Genomic DNA, 22,904 nt, shown 5'->3' on the forward strand with positions numbered 1-22,904 from the left:
CAAGTACTCCAGGTCAGCTGGTGGCGCTATACCGTTTATATTATCTATTTCAGGGTCCACTGTTCCTTTATGTGATCTGGTGGGCTTGTAAGAACATGTCGCCCATGCCTGCGCTTTTAAGCTATAGCTTTGGCTATTTTAGTCAAGCAAACAAGAGAAATACCGGATGTAATCAATATATGATACAAAATAAAAGCAAAATGTAGTCGGTGGCGCCACTTCTCTGTGAAACGAGTTACAATCCCACTTAACATACTCATACACCTTTTTATAAACTCAAATTATTGTTGAAACATTTTTCGTAAAATCAATAGGTTGGGTTTCACTTTTCTTATCTATGTTATTCAGAAGGTCCGACCAAACGTCGAAGTGATTTATCAACTGTGATTCTATTTTGAAGTCTATACGGACGTTCTGCATCGAAGGGATTTGATTCCAGCAAGCAAAAAGCAAACAACAATAGGGAAAGCTACGTGAACAGTGCTATCCAAACTTCTCTAAGGTATAGCACACATGTACAGAATATTAAGCAGAGGATCAGCGTAATTCGGATGACTTATATGTAGTGCGATAGCTAGGCATCCCTGTGTTGTGGTGAAACAGTGAGTATTGTGAAAAGTAATCAGCTAGTTAGCCTAACGGTTGCTATCGTGTCAAGACACGTCTTCTGTGAACGTAATGCTGCAAGTACTGATGCAAGTAAACGTGTTGTGCTGCTTGACTGGTTTTCTTTATTCTCGAGGTGAAATGACGAATAATCCTATTAACCCTGTATTTATGTTCAGGGGTTGCAAAAGTAATAGTCATTTTACTCACTCAAGATCGATACACAATTCTTTCCATAGTTGATTGACAAAACAATATAGGTTGAAAAATGACTTATCTTCAACCACTATAGTAATGCACGTAATATGATCCAATTAAATTTTTAAAAACGGAATGAACAACATGAGTGAATGATAATATAAGAGAGGGTTGGGTGTGTGTGTGTTTATTTATATAAACATACAGTTAATTTAGCTTTACATGTAAATTCCTATTTTCAAGAAAGACTTTGTGCTGTACATAATTATAATGATCTGTTAACCCATGATTTCCCTTTTGTTTTGTAGGTTGTATCTAACACATCAAAACTGGATGCAGAGGCTTCTTGCTCTCTCTCATAAGACAGTCTGTCTACCTCGCCAACATCTTCAAACACTTATCCCATGCCAGCATTTCTGGAAAGTGTGTGGAACCAATTCAGTGTCTTCGTTCTTTAGAAATCTTCTTTCATCAGTTTACATTTTTAAGACTACCCCGGAAATTCATAATTTCTGCTCAGTATCCCATAGGCACCGTCTCTTAGAAAGCCAATCTGTCTGGACTTCACGCTATAAGTGTTTTATCAGACAGTCAGATATGGCCGAACAGAGGTTCATTGTGGAGTATGCCAAGCGAGGTACTGCAGGATGTAAGAAATGCAAGGATAAAATCCAAAAGGGCGTAGTCCGCATCGGGAAGGTTGTGCCAAACCCGTTCAGCGAGTCTGCAGGGGAGATGAAAGAATGGCATCATGTGAAGTGTATATTTGAGAAACTGGAAAGGGCAAGAGCCACCACCAAGAAGATTGAAGACATCACAGATCTGGAGGGCTGGGAGGAACTACAGGATGAGGACAAGGAACTCATAAATAAACACGTTTCAGGTTCAGCATACACACCACACCACACAAAATATATTTTTTACCTCACCCAAGGAGGTTATATTGTTCCTGTTTGTGCTGTAAAGTTGAGTTGGCTTAGCTCATCCAACAAATGTGCTGTATCTCATGAATGAATAGTCTATTTTTATCACATTTCTTGGACATGTGCAATGAATGAATCACACAATCAATCAACATCAATGATGGTGGTGCAATAACATTGGCTATGGGTTTTATTGTTTGTAGTAACAAGTAACTTGTGACAATAACCATGACGTTGTGTTGTTCTTCAGGTTAAACTTAACTTAACTCTTTTTCTTGTAGACTTGATGGCAAAAGTAAATGCAACGCCAAAGAAGAAGGCGACTGCCAAGTTAAACAACAGTGGCCTGCTGACGCCTCCTCCTGCTAACCCAGCTCTGAACGCTCCACGCAAGTTCTCTGGCTTCACTGGTAAGATGGGAAAGCACAGGTCAAGTGATCTCATCTTTGTTCTAAAGTGTTTTTATTGTCAGAATCTGACTTAATTTGCCATGTATAAAGAAAGAATTCAATATGGTCATCGCCTTCATCATTAAACACAGGAAAAGCATACAATATACAGTATACTCTATGATGTAAACGGTAAAACATGTTTAGGAGTGTGGGGAAAGAAGCTATTGGGACTGAACTTAAAGTGAGCCACATCTACCACAAACGCTATGGAATTGATCCAAACACACCTTTACTAGAGATCTGACTAGATTATGTGACATCTAAATATCTTGTAAAACTAAACTTCCCCTAGTAACCTTCCAGTTTGAATTTTTCAGTGTTGTACATTCTAAAACCATTTCAACATGATCCACTCTCAGTGTAGCCTGAGGCAGTGTATTGTTTTCTGTTGGTTTCATCATTTAACATAATTTATCTTCACTCAGCTGCGAAGGCTGGGAGCTCCAGCAGCCCAGCTCCGGCCTCTTCTCCAGCCCAAGCCAGCCAGGGCAGCGCCCTATCAATGCAGCTCTGTGATCCAAAGCACAAGGACAGCCTTTTCCGAGAGTTCCGCAAGCTATGCGCAATGGTGGCAGAGAACAACAGCTATAATGTCAAGACACAGATTATTGAGAAGTTCCTCCGTAAAGGCGCAGGCGGAGGTTGGTGTATTGTTGTAGAGCTGTGTGGTCTGTTTATTATGGGAGATTTGAGGCATTGTTTTGGGTGACAATGGTTTGTTGTGTTTTTCTGTTCCTCCATTCTAGACAAGTTCCATGGCGATCTGTACCTGACAGTGAAGCTGCTGCTGCCAGGGGTCATAAAAAGTGTCTATAACCTCAACGACAAACAGATTGTGAAACTCTTCAGCCGAATCTTTAAATGCAACCAGGACGACATGGTGCGCGATCTGGAGCAGGTCAGTCAGGCACACCCCAGCCTGTGTATACACCATATATCATGACTGTGCACATGAACTTTGATCATTCCAAAGAGCTTTATCTGATGTAATGCTGCACTTAAAACTTACTGACACGCAGGGAATACAACGTTTGTCATTTCTAAGGGTGACGTGTCGGAGACAGTGAGGATGTTTTTCGACGAGAGCAAATCATTTCCACCAGCAGCCAAAAGCCTTCTGACCATGCAGGAAGTAGATGCATCCCTGACTCGCCTGGCCCAGCTGACCAAGGAGGATGACCAGCAGAATGAGCTTGAGGATATTGCCAAAATGTAACCATCATTGCATTCATATTTGCTATCAACAAGGCAGAAAACATGTATATGGCCTCCTCACTTCACCCTGAATCAACACCATCGATCATTTGCAGAGATGCTGTGACCCTTTGTGATATCTGTCAAAAAGCATACAAAAACTTCTGGAATTTGAAGCATTTGGCACTTTTATTAGGTTGTCCACCTCTGACATGCTACTGCACACATAGTTTCTTCTTCACTGCAGCTGATTTGATAAATCTTCACTTGGTCGGTCTGACTAAATTATTACTTCTCAGCTGTAGAATACAAGTCATTTATTTGTTGTTATTATGACGCTGACAAAAGCAAAGCCGGCCAAATTATGCTTTTTGTCAGTCCTTAAAAGTTTCTGCAAATTATTAGTTTAGTTGTCCTGTATTATCCAAGAACCTCATCTCATATTCTCATCATAACCGGTTGTCAGCATTTGGCTCACACTTTTAACACAGTTACAATCTTCTGTCCCTTTCTCAGATGCACCAGTAATGACCTGAAATGTATCATTCGACTTATCAAACATGACTTGAAGATGAATTCCGGAGCGAAGCACGTGTAAGTTTCTGCGAGCTTTACACACTACAGCATGTTGTTGACTTTGGGGTAAGAATGTTGAAATTTCTTTTCCCCAACTGCCTCCAATGAAGCTTAGATGCTGTGGATCCAAACGCTTACGATGCCTTCAAGGCCTCACGAAACTTGGGGGACGTGATTGAACGGGTGTTGAGGAATCAGCAGGAGGCATCAAACGGTTCAGGACCCAGGAAGCTTCTAACTATCGAGGCTTCGCTTATGACACCTGTTCAGCCTATGTTGGTGAGAACATTCAGCATGTGTCGATGAAAATCACTGCACTGCAAACTACATGTTATAAAACGGGAATTAATCAATGGACCATTGAAGGAAGCAATAATAATGTATTCGGGGACGAATTCTTGAATAAACTATCAGATTAAATGGGTAGAATTGATTTGGATGGTGGCAGCTGAATGCAGAGGCGTATTGATTATGTAAAACAGCTATTTAACACAATATCTGCTACAGTATGAAAGCAGATGAATTCACCGCTTTCAAAGTTGATAATGTGCACTGTGATACAGGGTTGCTGAGTAAAGGGCAGCACTTTATTAGACTTAATACATTCCTATTGTCAGACTTGGCATTGTGACATGACAGCTAGATGCATTATGTCCAGGTAAAGTGTGTTTGGCTGTGTTATATAGTCTAGAAAATGTAGTTAATTACTGGTGAAGCGTGTGTGTGTGTGTGTGTGTGCATACATATATCACTTAAGGTCCTCTAAGGGTTCCATTCCAATGTCTGTTTCAAATATGTGCCATCTTTGAACTACTAACTTGAACAGTGTAAAGACAGTAATGAGACTCTGACAGCTTGGTCAATGATGTTTGTTTTGTTATTTCAGGCAGAGGCGTGTAAATCCGTCGAGTTCGCCATGAAGAAATGTCCTAATGGGATGTATTCTGAAATCAAATATGATGGGGAACGTGTTCAGGTCCACAAGGATGGGAACAATTTCAGCTACTTCAGCCGCAGCCTCAAGCCAGTGTTGCCTCACAAAGTCAGTGTAACACAAAAAGCATGTTTTGTCTTCATCATGTCCTTCTTACAATTGAATGAGTTTATATATGTTAAGGTGACGTTAACCTGCTGTGGGGGAGAAGCATTCATGTCTGTGTTTATGTTTCAGGTGGCCCATTTCAAAGAGTTCATTCCCCAGGCTTTTCCCGGTGGCCACAGTATGATATTAGATGCGGAAGTCCTCCTGATCGACACAAAGACCAGCAAACCGCTGCCCTTCGGGACGTTGGGTGTACATAAGGTGCAGTACACTTGTTCATCTGTAGTTTTATCACATCACACTTTACAAATGGGTGGATTTACAAGTACCCCCTTCCTCCTTCCTTCAGAAAGCAGCTTTTCAAGATGCCAACGTGTGCCTTTTTGTCTTTGACTTCATCTACTTCAACGGTGTGAGTCTCATGGAGAGGTCAGTCAGGTTCAGCTATTGTCTAAAACACCTTGATGTGATGTTGGTGTCCATTCTTTTTTTTGTAGGTTCTATTGTAACCCAGCGTTTACATAAAGTGACTGTCCAACCACATAAAATTGTACAAGATACGTGCTACTTGTAATTGTGTAACGTCTTTTTAAGATGAGCGTTCAGTTAAGTTTTACAGCAAATAAGTAACACACATACATGGGCAAAGAGTAAAACGGTTGAAAACGTTTTTCTTTGCAAGGTACCGTCTCAGTTTTGACCATGCTAACAACAATTACATGTTATTTTAACAACAATACATCATATTTTCCAGGCCCCTTCATGAAAGAAGGAAGCTCCTGCAAGACAACATGGTGGAAGTCTCCAACCGGATCCTGTTCTCTGAGATGAAGCATGTTACTGTAAGTTTCCACTCTGCAATAGCTTACTGCAGTAAGGCTGTTAAACCCAATCTAACAATCCTGTGTGTGTGTGTGTGTGTGTGTGTCAGAGGGCACGAGACCTGGCTGATATGATCACTCGTGTCATCAGAGAGGGACTGGAAGGCCTGGTGCTGAAAGACTTAAAGGTAATCGCCTTTTTTACTGTCTGTAACAACTCCAAAATAATCACACGGATGTAAATAATAATTGTAAAAAACAGTCCAAGGAGCTTATAGGTCCCCACTGTACACATTACAATAGCAGCGCTGCATGTCTGTGTGCCTAAGGGCACCTATGAACCAGGGAAGCGCCACTGGCTGAAGGTGAAGAAGGACTATTTGAACGAAGGCGCAATGGCCGACACTGCTGACCTGGTGGTGCTGGGTGCTTTCTATGGAAAAGGCTCCAACGGTCTGTGAAACCTTTGTGATCCACCTCAATAACGTCTCAGGGAAAGCATGCTGTGGATTGCATTCACTTCCAGTTCTCTCATTTGTTGTCATCGTTTTAAGTCTGATATTACTGTAAAAGAACAAGAGAAGGAATGCAAATAACAGTCTCATTTAGAATCCATACAATGAGACCTGGACTTGCCATTCTCATTTCACCGGGTCTTTAAATGCTTGCGATGGTGAGAACTCAAAATGCCTGTCTCACAATTTATGTCCAGCCAAAAGTCACATCATAAACTTTAGTATGATGAGGCTCGGCCTCAAGCAAAATGTGAGCATAACAACATGCTGTAGCTTAACAAGAGGAATCAATCTCTAATAAAGTCCAATCAAACAGTAAGAAAACTTCTAGATTTGAAGTGAAACTCATGAGAATTTGTTTTGTTTTTTTTAAAGTCTCTTGTTCTTAACCAGTCCTAAATATATCTAAAAACAGGAATGCAAGGCTGCAAAAGGGCTTCACAACTGATGGGGGAAAAAAAATTCAGTTTGACCTTTATTTCAGCTGCTGTGTGTTTTGTTCTTCCACGCTTTGAATTATATTCCCAACCTTTTGTAGTGAGTCTTCATTTTGTACAGTTGCATAAGCACAAACACTTTCAAAACTTTCTAACTTTCTTCTCTAATGCTGTTTGTTCCTATACCCACCAGGGGGCATCATGTCCAGCTTTCTAATGGGCTGTTACGACCCTGACTCCAGGAAATGGTGTACAGTCACTAAGTGTTCTGGAGGCTATGACGACGCCACTTTGGCCAGACTCCAGAAGGAACTGGATGTGATTAAAATCAGCAAGGTCAGACCAAATGTATTTAAAGGCCTGCCTAGAATGTTGAGCTGATGCAGTAAAATGGAAATTAATTGTGTCTGTGTCTGTGGGTGTGGTGTGGTGTGTGTCCAGGAACCAAGCAAAATCCCTGGCTGGATCAAAATCATCAAAAACTATTATCCAGATTTCATTATCCGTGATCCTGAGGTAAGATTTGAGGACACACCATTCTCTTCAATGTGTTTCCAGTGGGCCAAAATTAACCAGCATGAATTTGCAATGCTCACAAAATATATCATTTATGCTTCATTGTCTGCCACTGGCTTCTTTTTTTCATTCTCTGCTGCAGAAAGCACCAGTTTGGGAGATAACAGGCGCAGAGTTTTCCAAATCTGAGATGCACACTGCTGATGGAATCTCCATCCGCTTTCCCCGCATGACGCGCATCCGTGATGACAAGGATTGGAAGACTGCCACCAACCTGCATCAGCTTAAAGTAAGAAAAGCCATAGCATTACCAGACATTGACATTTTAGTCCAATCCTGCAGATGTTGGTATACATTAACTTTGATACCATCCAGTCATATCCTAATCATGGCTGTATTTGTCTAATTTCCCCAGTGCAGCATCACCAAATGATGAATGATTGAAGAATTTCTTTTGTGATGGTCATCATATAAATACACTAAATACTGGGCTGTAGAAATAGTTTGTCCTGGAATTGTGCTAAATTGATTCCAGCCAACACGAGGTCTCTAATCACTTCTATGAGGACAACTTAGATTTCTGATGTTGTCATGTCATTATTCTTGTCAGGAGCTGTTCCGTATCTCAAAGGAGAACTTTGACTTCCAAGTGACCGCTGGGCCGTCGACGTCTCATGATGACAAAGGCTCATCAGGAGGAGATAGCAGCGGAAACTCCCCGTCGTCCTCATCCCACGGAAGTGCTGCGCCTAAGCAGACCAGTAGGAAAACGGACAGTCCAAGTAAGACTGGGCAGACACGGAACGAGTTTACCTCTGAATAATTTTGGCCACTGTTGGCAAGACTCCTTTGATTCCACTTGTTTTAATCGCTGCCCAGCCCTAAAATTGATATATCAAACTATGCAGGCACAAGCACGACACCCAAACCAAGGGCACCGAAGTCCCAACCTCGCACTCCTGGTCCTGAAGCATCCAGTGCCAAGAAGGTACATGCAGTTGGTTCTCATCCGTCATTCTATCAGACCATTTTTAGCCTATCTATGAATTGACTTCAATCTGTGTAATGTGTCTCCTCCCAGGCGAGAAAGAGTGAAAGCGTTCACAGTAATGGAGACACCAAGCCGAAGATGACATCACAAATGTTGGAACTAAGGAATGACCAGGTTCGTCCAACTGACAATATCTGTATTGCTGTGAATGGTGGTTAAACCGGTGCAATAGAACCTTTTTTTTTGGTGTGTTTGGTTGGTTTATCTGTTAAGGTTGATGAGCCAGTGCACTAATAAAAGTACAATATATTTTCTACTTAAGTTTTAGGTACAAAAGCCTGGTTTGTGCCTTTGCCATCAGCCTCGTTTAAATGATACAAACCCAAACCTTTTTTGTTTTGGGAGTAGTCTCATATCACAGCCAGTTTAAATTTGATATTTCATGCTACCAAAGCATTGTTTCACTTCCTCTTTCGTGTATTTGCCATTTGCTTCATTTTTAAGCTCAGGCATGTTACAGGCATAAACCTCTGTGGGTACAATTCAGGTAGTCCCAAACCAGTCCTGTGTGAACCTCAATCCAGCAGGTTTTCCATCCTGCCACGCATTCATTTGCTTTCCATTCATTGCATTGTAAAATACAATCTGGATTGTGGTTTAGGTAGGGCTGGGTTGGGCATGGCAAACAATGAGGTACCAATTTTGGTGGGTATTTATTGTAGTACATGGCTTGGCGTTTATCAGCTGATCACAATCCATTCCTCTGAGCAGAGAAAGAAGGACTGGTACACTTTGACTTTTTCCATTTGTCCTGTAGACGCTGCTGGACATCTTCAGTGGGGTGAAGCTCTTCCTGCCCGTCTCTGTCCAGGACTTTGAAAAACTGAGGCGGTACTTTGTAGCCTATGACGGAGACCTTGTGCCAGACTATGACGCAGCCATGGCCACACACACATTAGCAGAACCTCAAGAGGACAGCCAGGCCCAGAAAGTCACACCCAGCTGGATCTGGGAGTGCATTCGTAAAAGACGTGTTGTACCTCCATGTTGATAAAAAAAAAAACACTACATCTACATACTCCTGCCTGACAACTATTTTTTAGAAACTGCATCTGTTGTGGAATTGTGATTCTAAATCCACCAAAAACCAGATGAACTTGGTTTATTTTGAAGGCCTGGATACAATATTTTGAGGTATGAGAATACTGACAAGGGGTTAGTAGGACTATGTTTTCAGGATTAGTTTTTTTTTTTATCATTTTTAAGCCTGGTTTCTGTGGTGCACTGGTAAACCAGCAGCGTCTATACACACACAGTTACGGGTAAGGCTTTAGTTTTTGCTAGTTAGTAGAATGGACGATCATTTTTAGATGTAGATGGCCAAGTGTGAGGACAGGTGATAGTGAAGTGTAGATGACACAAAAAGTTTTCAAATTATGAAATTTCAGGAATTGTGAAATACATTATCATATACAGACCTGGAAATAAAGACGGTTTAACTTTCAGATCTTATTGCCCATTAGCAATTGCAGGACTGAAGAACATGCTGATAACAGTAATGTAATGTCTCAGTTACACAAGTGAATGTTGTTATGGTTAAGTTAACAAGGTGGACTGTGGTACCAGTTTGCATTGTTGCTGCTGGTAGTATTCCAAACATGATAGAAAAGGATAACTAACACCATAACGTGTGTATTCACTGAGAACTGCATACAAATTTGGATGGACGTGTGCATTCTGTGCTCCAAAAATGTTCATGTTCTAGAATGTCGATAGATCACACAACAAGCTGTTTTTGTTACTATTCCCCTGCTGAAAAGTATATTTTGACTTCAAATATTAAAATCATGACATTATTTGTATGATTCAAAGAAGCACTGCACTATTTTCCTTGAATTCAGTCGATAAAAGGATGATACCCATTCACCTGGTGTCCCTGGAATACCCGAAGCTACGCAGTGAACTCAGTAAATGCCTGCATTTGGAGAAGCTCTGAGAAGAATCTAAGTTAACCTGCACCATTTCCTCAAGGCCTATAAGATAAAATGAATAGCTGAATACTTGATAAAGGTTCTGCTTGGCTTTATTGCCATTTGCCTTACTTAAGAGTAAAAGGACATCTTACCTGGAAATCTTTACGATGACATGATGGTCATAAAAGTATCTCAGTGACAAAGATGCATGATCTCTGCAGGTAGATTTTGAAGCAAGTCAAATCAATAAAGTGCAAATATACGGCAAAAACTGTTCAGTATCCAAAGAAAAAAAACAGTAAACAATTTTCCAACTACACAATAGAACGTTTGGTCCAGAAATGTCCATATACTTCTTCTTAGCACTCGATGTGTGGTAATTCAGGAAGTATTGGTGTCATCCTCCAGTTTCCTCTTTCCTGATGTTTGGCTTTTAGACAGGCTCCACCACTGCAAGTCAAACTCTTCTTTGATGTGACAAGGCTGTGATGAAGAACAGATGGGTGTTAGTTTGGACTTGATTTCAACTCAAATTCTGCAGTTGAAAACGTTAATTTTGCTCACTCCAAATGTATTTCGCCAAAGTGCTGCTTTGTTTCATTTGCTGACAGTTATGAGAACCGACAGACTCATGTGGTAGAGACTTAATAGTTTTAAAAGATTAACAGCAAACTAATCTCAATTTAACACCCATGGAAAGTCCATCCTGTCTTTGCTACAGGGAGAAGTCTGTCAGAAATCCTTGGATTCTGCCTCAAACATGTTGCTATTGACAAACAATCCTATTAACCACATAATTAGCTGCATAATAAAAAGATACAGAGCAACACACCTGCTGCTCAACAAAGGAGGTTTGGGCGCCAGTATACTTCCATCACAACATGTCATTTCAGTGCTAAAAGGCATCTTACAGTCCCTCCAGTTGTTTTTTGCAATTGTGAAATTCAATGCAAAGTCCACAAAACAAAACACATTTCCTATTTTACCACATAATTTCCTGTTACCTGACGTGTGTGTGCACGCATAATTACTTGGTCAACTGTCGTAACAGTGATTGTCGGCTGTAAAAATGGCATCCATAGGGAAAAAATAATGTGCACGTAACATGGGCTTACAATTGCTGGGTTAGTATTTACCATCTGTTACAGGATTACACCAAACTTCTCAAATCCATAAGCTTTATTTATTAAGAATATCATTATATCTACGAATAACTGGGTGGCATCAAAATAACCTACATACAGCAGTTTCCAACATTGGATGTGTACCAATCTTGTCCCAGGTTTGCATATGCAGTCTTAATGTTTGAAATCCATTCAGGTACCACCCAAACCCTACTGCAGGCTCACCCCCACAATCTCTATGGTCACATGTTCTCTGTGTTCCAGAGGATTTTAGGAAGCTATATTTGGAAATTTAATGTATTAAAACACTGGAAGTCTGGATGTAGTAAATTGTAAATGAACAGTATTAATATGTGATGATTTCATTTGGCTAAACTAATATAAATGAATTCAGCATTCCTCTATTGAAGCCACTTTAAATCAAGCAATACTGAGAGTATTGAGATGGCTTTTGGAAGTCTATTAAATCTGAGGTTTTTGGAAAGAGCGAATACTTCACATTCACAGCTTTAACATGAACTCTTGACATTTCCCCTGCAGTCAAACCCCAGACAGAATCAGATGATGTGCCAGTCTGCAGTACCTGTCTAGAAGACTTGATCAGTGTTGCACAGCGTAAACAGCTGTGGCTGGTTGCAGCCGTCTCCATTCGCTCCAGCAGAATCCTGGTTCTGGGGATGTGGCTCCAGGACAAACCAAGGCCTGGTTGGACCTCTCCACTGCTATTTCTGGTTGCGTGGTTTGTTACCTGTAAGTCAGTTCACTGTCATGTTTACTCCTGTTCACTTTAAATTTGGCCTACAATTTATTATGGGTTGGTGTGAAAAAATATATTAAGGGATATATTAAGATTGTTGTAATTCTTCTAGGGGTGTAATGTGATTGCTTACATTTTAATACTTAAAACCTCTAGTTAGGAGATGTGCACACAACTTAGTTATTTGTGTTTTACAGTTAAAATGGAGATGAGTTGCCTAGTGCAAACAAAACTTTTTACCCTATCAATGTAAAAGTGGGTGGAGACTATACAGACATACACAGTGGGTTGTGCATTTTGAGTAGCACTAGTCAGGGACTTTGTCAGCCTTACCAAAGCAGCGATATTGAAGTCCTTTGCCATTGTCTTAAGAACCCCAGCTACTTGGATCATCAAGGACATGCCTGGAGGCACAAGAAGTGATTGAGTGGTTTGTTCGTGGTCAGAATACCTTCAATGTCTTTCAGTCTTATGGTCCAAGTAATTCAAGCTATATAGATTCTTATAATGCATTCGAATATGGGTGACACACTTGCTTTCTAGTATATTCTGTAAATTTGAGATGTCCTTAATAGTCCTTTCCTCTCCTATCCTTCAGGAAACAATGCTCTTTTTGTGCACTTAATATTTTGTAAGCATTTTACAAGCAAAATCAGTTTTCCTCTGGGTTCCATTTGAATCCTGATAGTTTAAGTCAGTGTATTGTTTAGTCACTTTTTGGCCTAACTTGGACGAGTCAGACTGGAGTCGCAAATTTGGTGATTATTTTTATTTGACTTGACAATATCAGAATAGACTTTGAATTTTACATCAGTGACTTGCGACTTCACTTGGACTTTGACTTGTTCTCCTCAACAAGTCCAAAGATAAATATATGTACGTGTGTGTTTTATGAAGTGTGATTCTCTTTTTCCTGGTAATCTACTATCAAAGTGATGCATGGACCAACCAAGAGTAGAACCCTATAGATTATGAGTATTGTAAACAGGCAATATACAGTAGTCTAGCTGGCCTACATGAACCAGGGTCGCACTTTATGAGGAAGAAAGTGTCGATATTGGCTGAAGACAACATCAAGGAACCACTGGAACAAATGAACCAAAACATTTTAACACATTTACATAGTCCAGTCAAAGTGACGAGTCAGAAAGGAATTCAGAGAACCTTCACATTGTGGTTAGAAATATAAGACAAAGCTCCATATTCCCCCAGGAAAAGCAGTAGTTTGCATTATCATAGGCTGATTGTGATGGAGCTGTTGTTGTTGTTTTTTAATTAGTATTATTATTATGATTATTATTGGATCTAATTTAGATGTCATAAGTGCTACATTAGGATATCAATTTTCCAGATTCACGACAGACATTTGGAATTTAGAGGCTTCTCATGTAAACATAGACCCGGGTGTGACAGAGCAGCAGAAAGAGACATCACCTTCATTTTGTTTGCCTCCGAGTAGAGGAGCAATAACAGCTGACACCGAGTCCACAATCACTGCCTTGATGGAGCTGCCGCCAAAAGATGCCTATTACAAAATGTGACAAAATGAAATTGATAGAGAAACTGCTAAAATTCCCCCAAAAACAACATTGGTGATTTAAAAGCAATCTTCACTGGAAAAGAAATGACATCAACACACACAAACCTGCTGAAGCCTGCCACTACGAAGACAGCGCAGAGTCTCAAGTAAGGAGAAAACGTCAAAGACATGGAACACATGGATCCTCTGAAGGGCTTCCATCTGTAGAAAGACAAATTGTTTCATATTTCACACTGTTAACCTTAAAACCCGAATGCCTGTTAGCTCACCTGCTCTTCTGTGTTACTTGTTTCAGCCTTCAGCATCTGTAGCAGGCGGCTGGCAGTCAGTCCTCCTGTTGTATCGATGTATACCACATTGTGTTTCAAGTGGTGGGATATATGCACCGCAACACCAAAACACACCTACAACAGGAGACAATCATGAGAGAAAACCAACTGATTGTATGGATATTCTATATTTGCAAAATTAATTGACTGAGGCAAAATCTGATGCTGCCTTAAAAGTGCTCCATATAGACTTTGGAAATACATTTGTAGACAATTCAAAAAACCTAATTTTGTATTAAGGAGGTTAATAATGTGGTGGCACGGTGTGGCCAGGAAAGAACCCAATTAAATGTTGGTGCTGATCTCGGTCCAAATGGTTCTTAAACATCAGGTTATAAAGATGTTTTGATGTTTTTTATGGGAGGCCGTATGAGACATTATTCATACTAGCTCACACACGCTCTATCACGTTCAGACAGACGCACCATCAAGATCACACATGCACCAAATGGTAGTGCCAGTGAGTGAAGGCTCACCTGGAAGTACACCAATATTTCCGGTTAAGAAAATCTGTGTACCAGCTTTGTTCAAGATTTATCGGCTGTACATGCAACAGTGCATGCGTGCACACCTATCGTATCCAACCCACACACTATCCAGACACAGGTTTCGGTGTGTTATTCAGGACATCACAGCTGAGGGCAAATCCCTCCCTCCTAAACTTGTTGAAGCTACTGTATTTGTGCAGTTTCAATACCTGTCACTAAGAAAACAAATGATGAGCTTTCTAGGAATGACATCATATTGCACACAATGGGTTCCAAACTATTCTGAGAGGGAGGCTCAAACATTGTGCAGGCTTAATCGTGCAAGCCACATAACAGTTTTTACAGGATGAGATAGATAACATTGACAATAATGAATGAAAAGTTCACCTGAGATTTGCCACTTCCAGAACCTCCTGACAGCTCTGTTATCTCTCCAGTATACAATCCAGAATCCAGAAGTTTATCTAACCTGGAAGGAACGATGTACATTTCACCAATTCATCAGAAAGGCCTCGCTATCTATAGATGTTGCCAATATATAACAAAAACAACACAACACTGTTTCCTCCCTCTTCATAAAGGCATACAATGTTTCCTTCATTTGTACTCGGATAATAGTTTTAACACCTGTCCGTCAACACAACGCGGATTGCCTGCAAACCAATTATTTAAGTCCTTCCAAATCAGACACTTTGCTTCTAACAATTTTAAGCAGGACACCATTAAGAGGGATTGATCCTGAGATTCATCCCCGCATCCTGGAGCTAGGGGATCAAACTAACTCAAAAATACAGGCCGTCTGGGAAGATGAGCTCGGATTCCAATTTGAGATGGACTGGGAGACATTTTAGAACCACATGGGACCACATGGTCTCAGATTGGAAGGCCCTACTACACTATACCACTGTGTAGATTGTGGAATCTCTTCAACTTTGGCTGCTCGTACTATGATTTATGTGACGGCAGTGCAGTTTAATCTACAGTCAAGGTCCTCCAGTTAAAAGGTGAAGAACTACTAAGGGCCTGTGGTATGACAGTGGTTCTGATCAGCCACAGCATGATTGTGAAGACGGTTGTGTTGATGATGTTGTCTCAGGATGTGTCGGGAAGACTCAGGACGTGACTGCCCTTGAAAAGCCAGGAATTCAATATTTTCTAGGAATTCCAATAAATGGAGATCATGCAGTGTAATGCGACATCAACATACTCTTCAGACCCAACTGGCATCATCGTGGTGTATGGAGGGGACAATGGCATCATTGCTGAAAGTCAATTTTCTTTAAACAGAGCACTCTTTTAGATGACGCTTTTTTTTTGACCAATAAACGGCAGACATTTCCTGCCAGGATCTATACCCCGCACTGAGATAACAATCACTTCTGGAAATGGAGCAAATTGTCAGCATCTTTCTCAGGAGGGATGAAGCACTCTGTTGCAACTTCATTTGAAAAGCAGTTGAGTCATTGGCAAAGATTTCAAATTCTGTAGGATTCTGTATGGCATCACTATGAAAACAATCTCATATATTGAGAGGTGGTCATTGACTAATTTGATGGAGAATTTTGGACACTTGATCAGCCTAAAACACTTCCTTTTCTAGTAGAAAGGCAGTGGAGAGAAAATATCTTTTACAGGCTAAATGAAACAAACAGATGAAAGCCATAAACCTTATCTACACTCATAATGATCATCCCTCTTTGTCTTAATATTCACCATGGCACCAACAAATATGATAAGGTTTTGTTTTCTCATTTTTGTCATCCGTCTCTATACAGTTTTCCTACTCGTGCTTGCCAATAGAACACATTGTGTTCAACATCTGTTCATAATTATAGAAAAATCATCCATTTCATAGCATGCTGCGAAATGACATTTTCATCTCGCCTTTTTGTTTATCTCATCTTGCTGTGCAACACAATGTCAGCACTTGTAAAGCCATGAAGCAGGCAGAGAACACATAGCCGTAAATGAGATGTGTAAAAACTGATGTGAAGATGTGAACAGTTGAAGATATTAGCAGTTTAAGAATAGGGAAAGCCATATAGGATGTACTTCTGTATAATGGCACACAAACTATTACTATAAATTTGTACAAAGCGAACAAGTCTAAAAGACAATTTTCTGTTATGATGAATATTTTTTCTCATTCCACAGTGACCAGCAGGGATCTTCGCCTGTGAGCCACCTGAGAAACCCTGAACCATTTTCTGTATTGACTGACAGGAGGAAGCAAGAAGCATGAAAACAAATCGAGAGCACCTATTCAACAAATTCACAACTGATTATTAATTTAAGCCTTTAGAATTGTCCCTCTAAAAGAAAAAGAGCATTGTGTAGTGCATATTTTCACCACTAGAGTGCAGCCACAACACACATATAGCACATGACATTGTTCACATGGCTGAAACAGTATCTGAAGTATCTGAAGTCCAAAGCAAATGACTAATTATTGAAGAAAACAACACACATGGTTATTTACTATGATAACATTGGGGAACACTGAGTGTAACTGTACAAAATGTAGGCTCCTATAATTGACACTCTTGGCTCACGCCCTTAGTTATTTCAGACACCAGATCCTCTTGATTCCAGCACATAATCTAAGTGCATGACAGCAACAAACCTTTGATAGGATGTTGTGTTTCCTTTCTCCGACATACCGATGAAATGTTTAAGGTCACATATTATACAACTATCTTTTCTTTGCCCTGCTACCTTCTGCCCGTAAGTCATCCGAGTCTGGAACAACGTGGAAATGATATACGTATATCTGTTTTGATGGCTGAGGCTTGAACACACTAGCTGATTTCAGTGATCTGCGGCATATTCTCGGTGCACAGATTAATAAATAAGTGAACTAATAAAGGATTTAGTTGTTGACGATGAGGCTTGATCCTGGAACTCTCTGTTTTTTGACGCAATGGTTAGAGTTGTTGTCAGAGCACCAAGCAGGTTTGGTCTAAACCTGCTTTGGTCTAAACCTGCTTGGGAGCAGGCGTATTCGATGTAAACAGGATTAAATCAGAGCTTGAAACATACAAAAGTCCAACAACTCGGCTCTATTGAGCAATGACCGCTTCGTTTCAAAAGAGAACAACAAACGACACTGGTACAATAAAAACAAGGGAATTTCAAATGCGATTGTGCTGAATCAGCACCTTAAATCGGCACCTTTCTACTGTACAGTCTAAAGGCCTGGACTATACAGTAGAAAAGTGCCGATTCAGCTAAAAGGGAATATTTTTACTTTTTATTTATTTCCGCTTTCTTACAAAAATGATGATTTTACTCTGTGCAGCCTGTTACTAATATTGAGTTAATGGTTGGGGGAAGTAACTAAAATAAACTAAATATGTTTGTATTTAACTTGAACTTGTTCCGACTGTGTAAGCTACTATTTGCTCACACGTGGGGAATAGCGACAACCAAAACCATCATTTAAACACAATTGAAGGCGACAACAGACGTAATAACATGCTGCGTTTGCATTGTTGTCTTTAGAGCATATGTTTTTAATTCTTCACAATCCTCTCTTGCTCCGCTGGGGAGAACAGTGTTGAACACAGGAGCACACAATTATCCTGAGTAATTAAATCTTTTCAAAACAAGTTGGCACATGTGGTTGAAGAACCGAAATATCTGACTGGGTCAATACAAGTCACTTGATCTCGAAATGCACTACCATCAATAGTGGATGAGGAGATAAGCAACAGAGTTTTTGGACTACAAACCTGTCTGGAGCCTCTGAGCCTTTAGTAGCCACATGGTTTGAAATGGGTTTGTGGTGCATGGTTTTAGTGGAAAATTGAGAAACTTGAATTAATGTGACTGACACATGAGGGGCCGCTTTAGGCTATGTTTATGAGTCAAATGGAACACCGAGCACAAAAGTCTACTTTGTATGATCAAACGTTACCTTGTAGTGTAAAACTAGAAAACACAGCCCATTTCTCACAAGACTCTTTCTCACAAGCTGTATTTTTAAGTCCAGTCAGTATCTGTACTCCAGCTGATTGCTGTAGTGATACAGTTCAATGCAAATTCAATTTTGCAACAATATTGAAAGTGATTCTGGTTTGATAAAATGGATGGATGCAAGTTAATCTAGTTACATAATGTCTTTGCTCATTTATGATATTATTTGGGTTACTTTTTGTGTGCTTTTTGCATTCTGTGCTGGCTTAGAAAGCAGACGAACAGTACACAAAAATAGCAAGTAAGTGTCTAATGTGTTTTAAATTGTATCCTTCCTCCAAAGCAGTTCAAGCAGAAGTCAATCTTGTGTGGTTTTTCTAGCATAATTTAAAGGTATTATTTCTGTTATTTTAAACTTAAACATGGGTCATGTCTTATAACTGTCAAAGCATAGAAGAAGATTTGTATCAGATGCCTGATTTCTGGCAGCCACTGTATGATTTAACTCCTGTGGATATTAAAAGTATCTGCTGAAAAGAGTCCACAAAACAAATTCACTTGAAATCTAAGTCATACATTGGCAAAGGTTTCTTTTAATTCAGTAATGAAAGACCCGTTATTTTCTCTCTTTAACCTGCTTACTTCTGAGCCCACCTATACATCCCCAAGTACCAAGTACCTTACCCCAAGTAAACGCAAAGCTGTTCACTCTGCTGACTGTCCAGCATTGTCTTTACCTGGGATTTCCAGTGGAGAGGATGGCTGTTAAGTTCAATAGTTCTTCATACAGATCAGCGCCCGAGACGGGGAAGGCTGTGTGCTGGGCCAGCAGCACTCTGCGTATGGCAAACAGAGCCTGGAACACAAAAGTGACAGCATGGATCAGCCACATTACACATGGACCACAAACTGCATCATGTGTGCCATCCAAATGCACAATGTGCGTTGTGCCCATTTGGGGTTATTATCTCCACCAGGTTAAATCATCAACTGTGTTTGTATGTTTGTCAGATGAATTTCAATGACGTTTTGTAGATGGGTACCTGGATCAATTAGGATCCTTATTGATTAGATTTTGAAACAGTATCAAGAGCTGGATACAGGATTTTATTTCACTTTCCCGTTATTTCAAGTAATTTGTTGACAATCTTGAGACACCAAATTCAATAAAAAACAGATATCCTATATTGAGCAGAAGGTGATATTTAGCCCACATCCAGCAGATTTAAATATATGCATTTTTATAGCATTAGATCAAAGCAAAAAGACAAAATTACAACAAATAAAAAGATCTTACAAAATCCTATGTAATTATACATATTTAAATATGTATGATACCTGTGGATTTTATCATAATTTTGCTATCTTTAATGCCTCCTGCAGTTTCAAACTGGTTGGGATTTGTGCTTCCCACCCTGAACACCAGGGGTCTGTGAATTCCACAGGAACCATTCTGCTTCAATATTCAAAAATCCTATAATGATACGATGTCATTTTATTGCATAGAACAAACCGTTCTTTCTCTGCACACAGACCTGCTCTCTTGTTCACAAGACAGCCTCAATCCCAATTCCCAGGATTTGCCTCCAGTGTTCATATCCAACTTTGTCAAATCTATTGGGTCTTAATTAGTAAGAATGCCGGCGTCCAAATTTGGGATGTGGGGTGTTTTTACATCAAAACCTTCCCTGGCTCAGCTTTAATTTAATTGTGGGAGGCTCTCTTTGTCAAATGAATATGCTGGTGCAGATGACCTTGCTTAGCCCTGTCATCACATTCACTTGCAAGTCCCAAGCTGTTATATTGTGTGCTTAAATGTGGACCACCTTGCTTAAATGTCTGATTGACCTTAGGGAAGCCAGTTTCCAGCTCAGGGGATGCCTGCGACCGAAAAGGGTGGCCAGGAAATCTAGCTCTGTCACTGGAATAAACCTGGATTTGCTGGAGGCAATTGAAAAAAACATTAGTTGGAAAAACTATTCTGAGGACAGGAGGAATGAACTCATCACCACCATCTGTGTGTTCTGCACTATCAATAGAGTGGAAGCGAGAAGGCACAGGAAATGCATAACTACCTGTAAACAACATGAAAAGAATGTTTGAGAAAGTACAATATTCCAACCTTTGTTATGTAATTTCTAAAGGTTACAGAATTGTTTTCTTGTACATTTACAGACTTCCTCGTACAATTCTTGGGCCGATCTCAATTCCCCATCTGTCCACACAATTAGTCCTGTATGTGCTTCCCTATCTCTAAAGGGTTTCTGGAAAACACTGTTTGTGGTCAGAACTGACTGATGGGCAGCAACCTTTCTGTCGGTCGTTTAGTAAACTTACAATCCACCTCAATTACTTTGGAGAAAGCTCAATAGTTTTAATATGGTTTGCATTGCTCTCTGTGGTCTGTGTCAGCAGGAATAACAGATGAGCCAGTGATCTAAGTCAAATTCCTTTTAAATTGGTTGATGGATTACATGCTTGCTGGCTGTCAAAAACATTTGTTAATGAAATATTACAGAAATGTTTGTGGTTTCTGTGGGTTGTGCATCTAATCAAGAACACTGAGGTTGGCCTCAGCATGTGCAGTATGTACAATTACATTTGTCTTTTTACAAAATATCACTGCTGTCCTTTCATTCACTTTGTTTACATCACAGATTTGAGCCTTTTAGGGGTTATTAGGTACAAAAACTGCATCGCCAAAAGAATAGTATAGAGCAGGGCGGTGGCAGCATCATGCATTCTGGCTTAAGTCAGGAAAGACAGGTATAAAAATAACTCTGAATAACAGGATATTTTGGCACAAAGCCTACTGTGGTAAGTGAGCGAGCTAAAGATGAAGATGAATTTCCCCTTCCAACATGAAAACTATCCACATACACAAGCATCCAACGGCGTTCAGGAAATTAACATATAATGATCTACAGAGAGCTGTGCAGAGGATTAACATTATATTTTACACATTTTCAATTACTTAACACATTTTGACATGTGTATATATTAATTTGATAGAACTTGGAACTTGAAACTTCCCCCATGGTCTTTAAGTTAGGGGTGTACACATATTGCATTTCATTACATTACATTACATTACGGTCATTTAGCAGGCGCTTTTATCCAAAGCGACTTACAATAAGTGTGTTCAACAAAGGTAGATAAAAATTTCTTATATTATATATGTATTAGTTGCAATGCCAAGTTAAAGAAGGAAAGGGATCTTGATTTTAGGCTCTACGTTACAAATCTCTATGAAATATTCTATACATTATCTCACATGCATGTAAAGAACAATAGTAAATACCTTATAGGACACGGAACATTTTTGAGCAAGTTCCTCAATGTCAGATGAGACCAGTGCCTCCACTGTGAAAACAACCCACATCATGCGCGTTATTGTTAATCTCATTTTATAAACATGAAGTCTCCTCAAAACCACAAACAAGCACAAACACGCATACACACCTGTTTTTATGTCAGCAGCACGCAGATCACGCACCAAACCTTCATCTAGTCCTGGGCACATTCCATCTTCCAACAGTACCATTATCGTGCATTATTAAAAACTTCTTCCCGTTACGTTTTATGAACCTAACACGAAGAGCTGAAGAAAGTTAACTTATTTACTTTCGTTACAAAGTCAGCTGCATTGTTTATGCTTCTTAGCGAATCTGCACTAGCTACACAACTCGAACTACTCCTGGTTTGACAACTTGTTGTTCGTGGTCAGTGAGCATAACTATCGTAGTACAATCCTCGTCACAAGTATTAACAACTATACCGACGATAATAACTTATTTTCACAACATTGTAGCAGCTGCAGTGATTCAGTTAGCATTGACATGCGCCACATCCTGTAAACTGTTGATAGAAACGATGTTAAACGTCGCTTGCCGTAAAAAAAGTGCGCGATGTATTGTGGGTAATGGGGTCCTATTACCACGATTTGTTTTTCGTCCTTCTAAATAACTACATTGATAGCTATGTAAGCAGGTAGGTAGTGTTGGAACATAAGAGTAGAGATAAAGTAGAAAGATAGAGTAGATAACTACATTAATTCAAATTAAGTGATTTATCAGTGGCTAATTCCAGAGGACCCTGTCCCTGTGGACATTTGTGGGGAGGAGATCGTGAACTGATGAAGTGATTGCTCTCACCTGTGTTGGGGTGTGAGGAGCATGACGCCGAGATAAATGTCCCGGCAGAGAGACGGGACTTCTTGTGTCCTTGGCTGTAGTTGTGGCACTGGAAGGGTGCTTTTTTTTTTTTTTACTTTTAGTGTTGCTGCTGGCAGTGAAGACAGCTAAATCTGTTATGTCATGGCAGCAATACGCTTCCGTACACAAGTGATGAATATGGTCGTAAATTCGAACATACAAAAAAGACCTCATTACAGTCCATATTGTAACTTGTGTTTCCCAGCTTTCCAAGGCTGTGCCCCAAACCTGTGAGAGCCGATAAGCAGCAGCAACCCTGTGTTACTTGGCCTAAGCTGCTACTTTAAGGTTGT

The 22,904-nt window shown here is 40.0% G+C and overlaps 2 protein-coding genes across 4 annotated transcripts; one reads left to right on the forward strand and one right to left on the reverse strand.

The window, feature by feature from the left end:
- The first annotated feature begins 272 nt into the window (after nucleotides 1-272).
- Nucleotides 273-10,129, forward strand: lig3 (ligase III, DNA, ATP-dependent). Of its 3 annotated transcripts, none has more exons than XM_076161236.1 (21): nucleotides 273-502; nucleotides 1,113-1,687; nucleotides 2,009-2,137; nucleotides 2,605-2,820; nucleotides 2,926-3,077; nucleotides 3,225-3,391; nucleotides 3,890-3,967; nucleotides 4,060-4,228; nucleotides 4,836-4,991; nucleotides 5,121-5,252; nucleotides 5,341-5,420; nucleotides 5,746-5,833; nucleotides 5,923-6,000; nucleotides 6,142-6,265; nucleotides 6,958-7,100; nucleotides 7,206-7,280; nucleotides 7,423-7,569; nucleotides 7,891-8,062; nucleotides 8,189-8,268; nucleotides 8,362-8,445; nucleotides 9,089-10,129. In XM_076161236.1, exons 2-21 carry the CDS (start codon nucleotides 1,138-1,140, stop codon nucleotides 9,320-9,322), a joined length of 3,054 nt encoding a protein of 1,017 aa, XP_076017351.1. In that variant the 5' UTR covers nucleotides 273-502; nucleotides 1,113-1,137; the 3' UTR covers nucleotides 9,323-10,129. The 3 variants fall into 3 exon arrangements, with proteins under 3 accessions (XP_076017351.1, XP_076017352.1, XP_076017353.1); XM_076161237.1 differs by having other exon boundaries at nucleotides 277-314; XM_076161238.1 differs by lacking the exon at nucleotides 273-502 and adding an exon at nucleotides 581-602.
- rad51d (RAD51 paralog D) lies at nucleotides 9,651-22,278 on the reverse strand. The gene is made up of 10 exons (XM_076161239.1): nucleotides 21,860-22,278; nucleotides 21,699-21,760; nucleotides 19,135-19,253; nucleotides 14,870-14,951; nucleotides 13,935-14,069; nucleotides 13,771-13,866; nucleotides 13,560-13,650; nucleotides 12,459-12,529; nucleotides 11,952-12,116; nucleotides 9,651-10,727 (listed from the first exon to the last, which is right to left on the reverse strand). The coding sequence occupies exons 1-10, from the start codon at nucleotides 21,939-21,941 to the stop codon at nucleotides 10,626-10,628; spliced, it is 1,005 nt and encodes a 334-aa protein (XP_076017354.1). The 5' UTR covers nucleotides 21,942-22,278; the 3' UTR covers nucleotides 9,651-10,625.
- Nucleotides 22,279-22,904: the final 626 nt, after the last annotated feature.

This window comes from Genypterus blacodes, unplaced genomic scaffold, assembly GCF_046128005.1.
Source record: "Genypterus blacodes isolate CSIRO-AG114 ecotype Tasmania unplaced genomic scaffold, CSIRO-AGI_Gbla_v1 ptg000111l_1, whole genome shotgun sequence".
Classification (NCBI taxonomy): Eukaryota; Metazoa; Chordata; class Actinopteri; order Ophidiiformes; family Ophidiidae; genus Genypterus; species Genypterus blacodes.

Excerpts from the sequence above, each read along its gene's own strand:
- lig3 (XM_076161236.1), top strand. The coding sequence starts at position 1,138 with ATGCAGAGGCTTCTTGCTCTCTCTCATAAGACAGTCTGTCTACCTCGC. Across the intron at positions 3,392-3,889 it reads CTTGAGGATATTGCCAAAAT|ATGCACCAGTAATGACCTGA; the intron begins GTAACCATCATT and ends TCCCTTTCTCAG. Across the intron at positions 8,446-9,088 it reads TGGAACTAAGGAATGACCAG|ACGCTGCTGGACATCTTCAG; the intron begins GTTCGTCCAACT and ends TTTGTCCTGTAG.
- rad51d (XM_076161239.1), bottom strand. The coding sequence starts at position 21,941 with ATGGTACTGTTGGAAGATGGAATGTGCCCAGGACTAGATGAAGGTTTG. Across the intron at positions 21,761-21,859 it reads TGCTGCTGACATAAAAACAG|TGGAGGCACTGGTCTCATCT; the intron begins GTGTGTATGCGT and ends TTGTTTTCACAG. Across the intron at positions 12,530-13,559 it reads CGGAGGCAAACAAAATGAAG|GCATGTCCTTGATGATCCAA; the intron begins GTGATGTCTCTT and ends TTGTGCCTCCAG.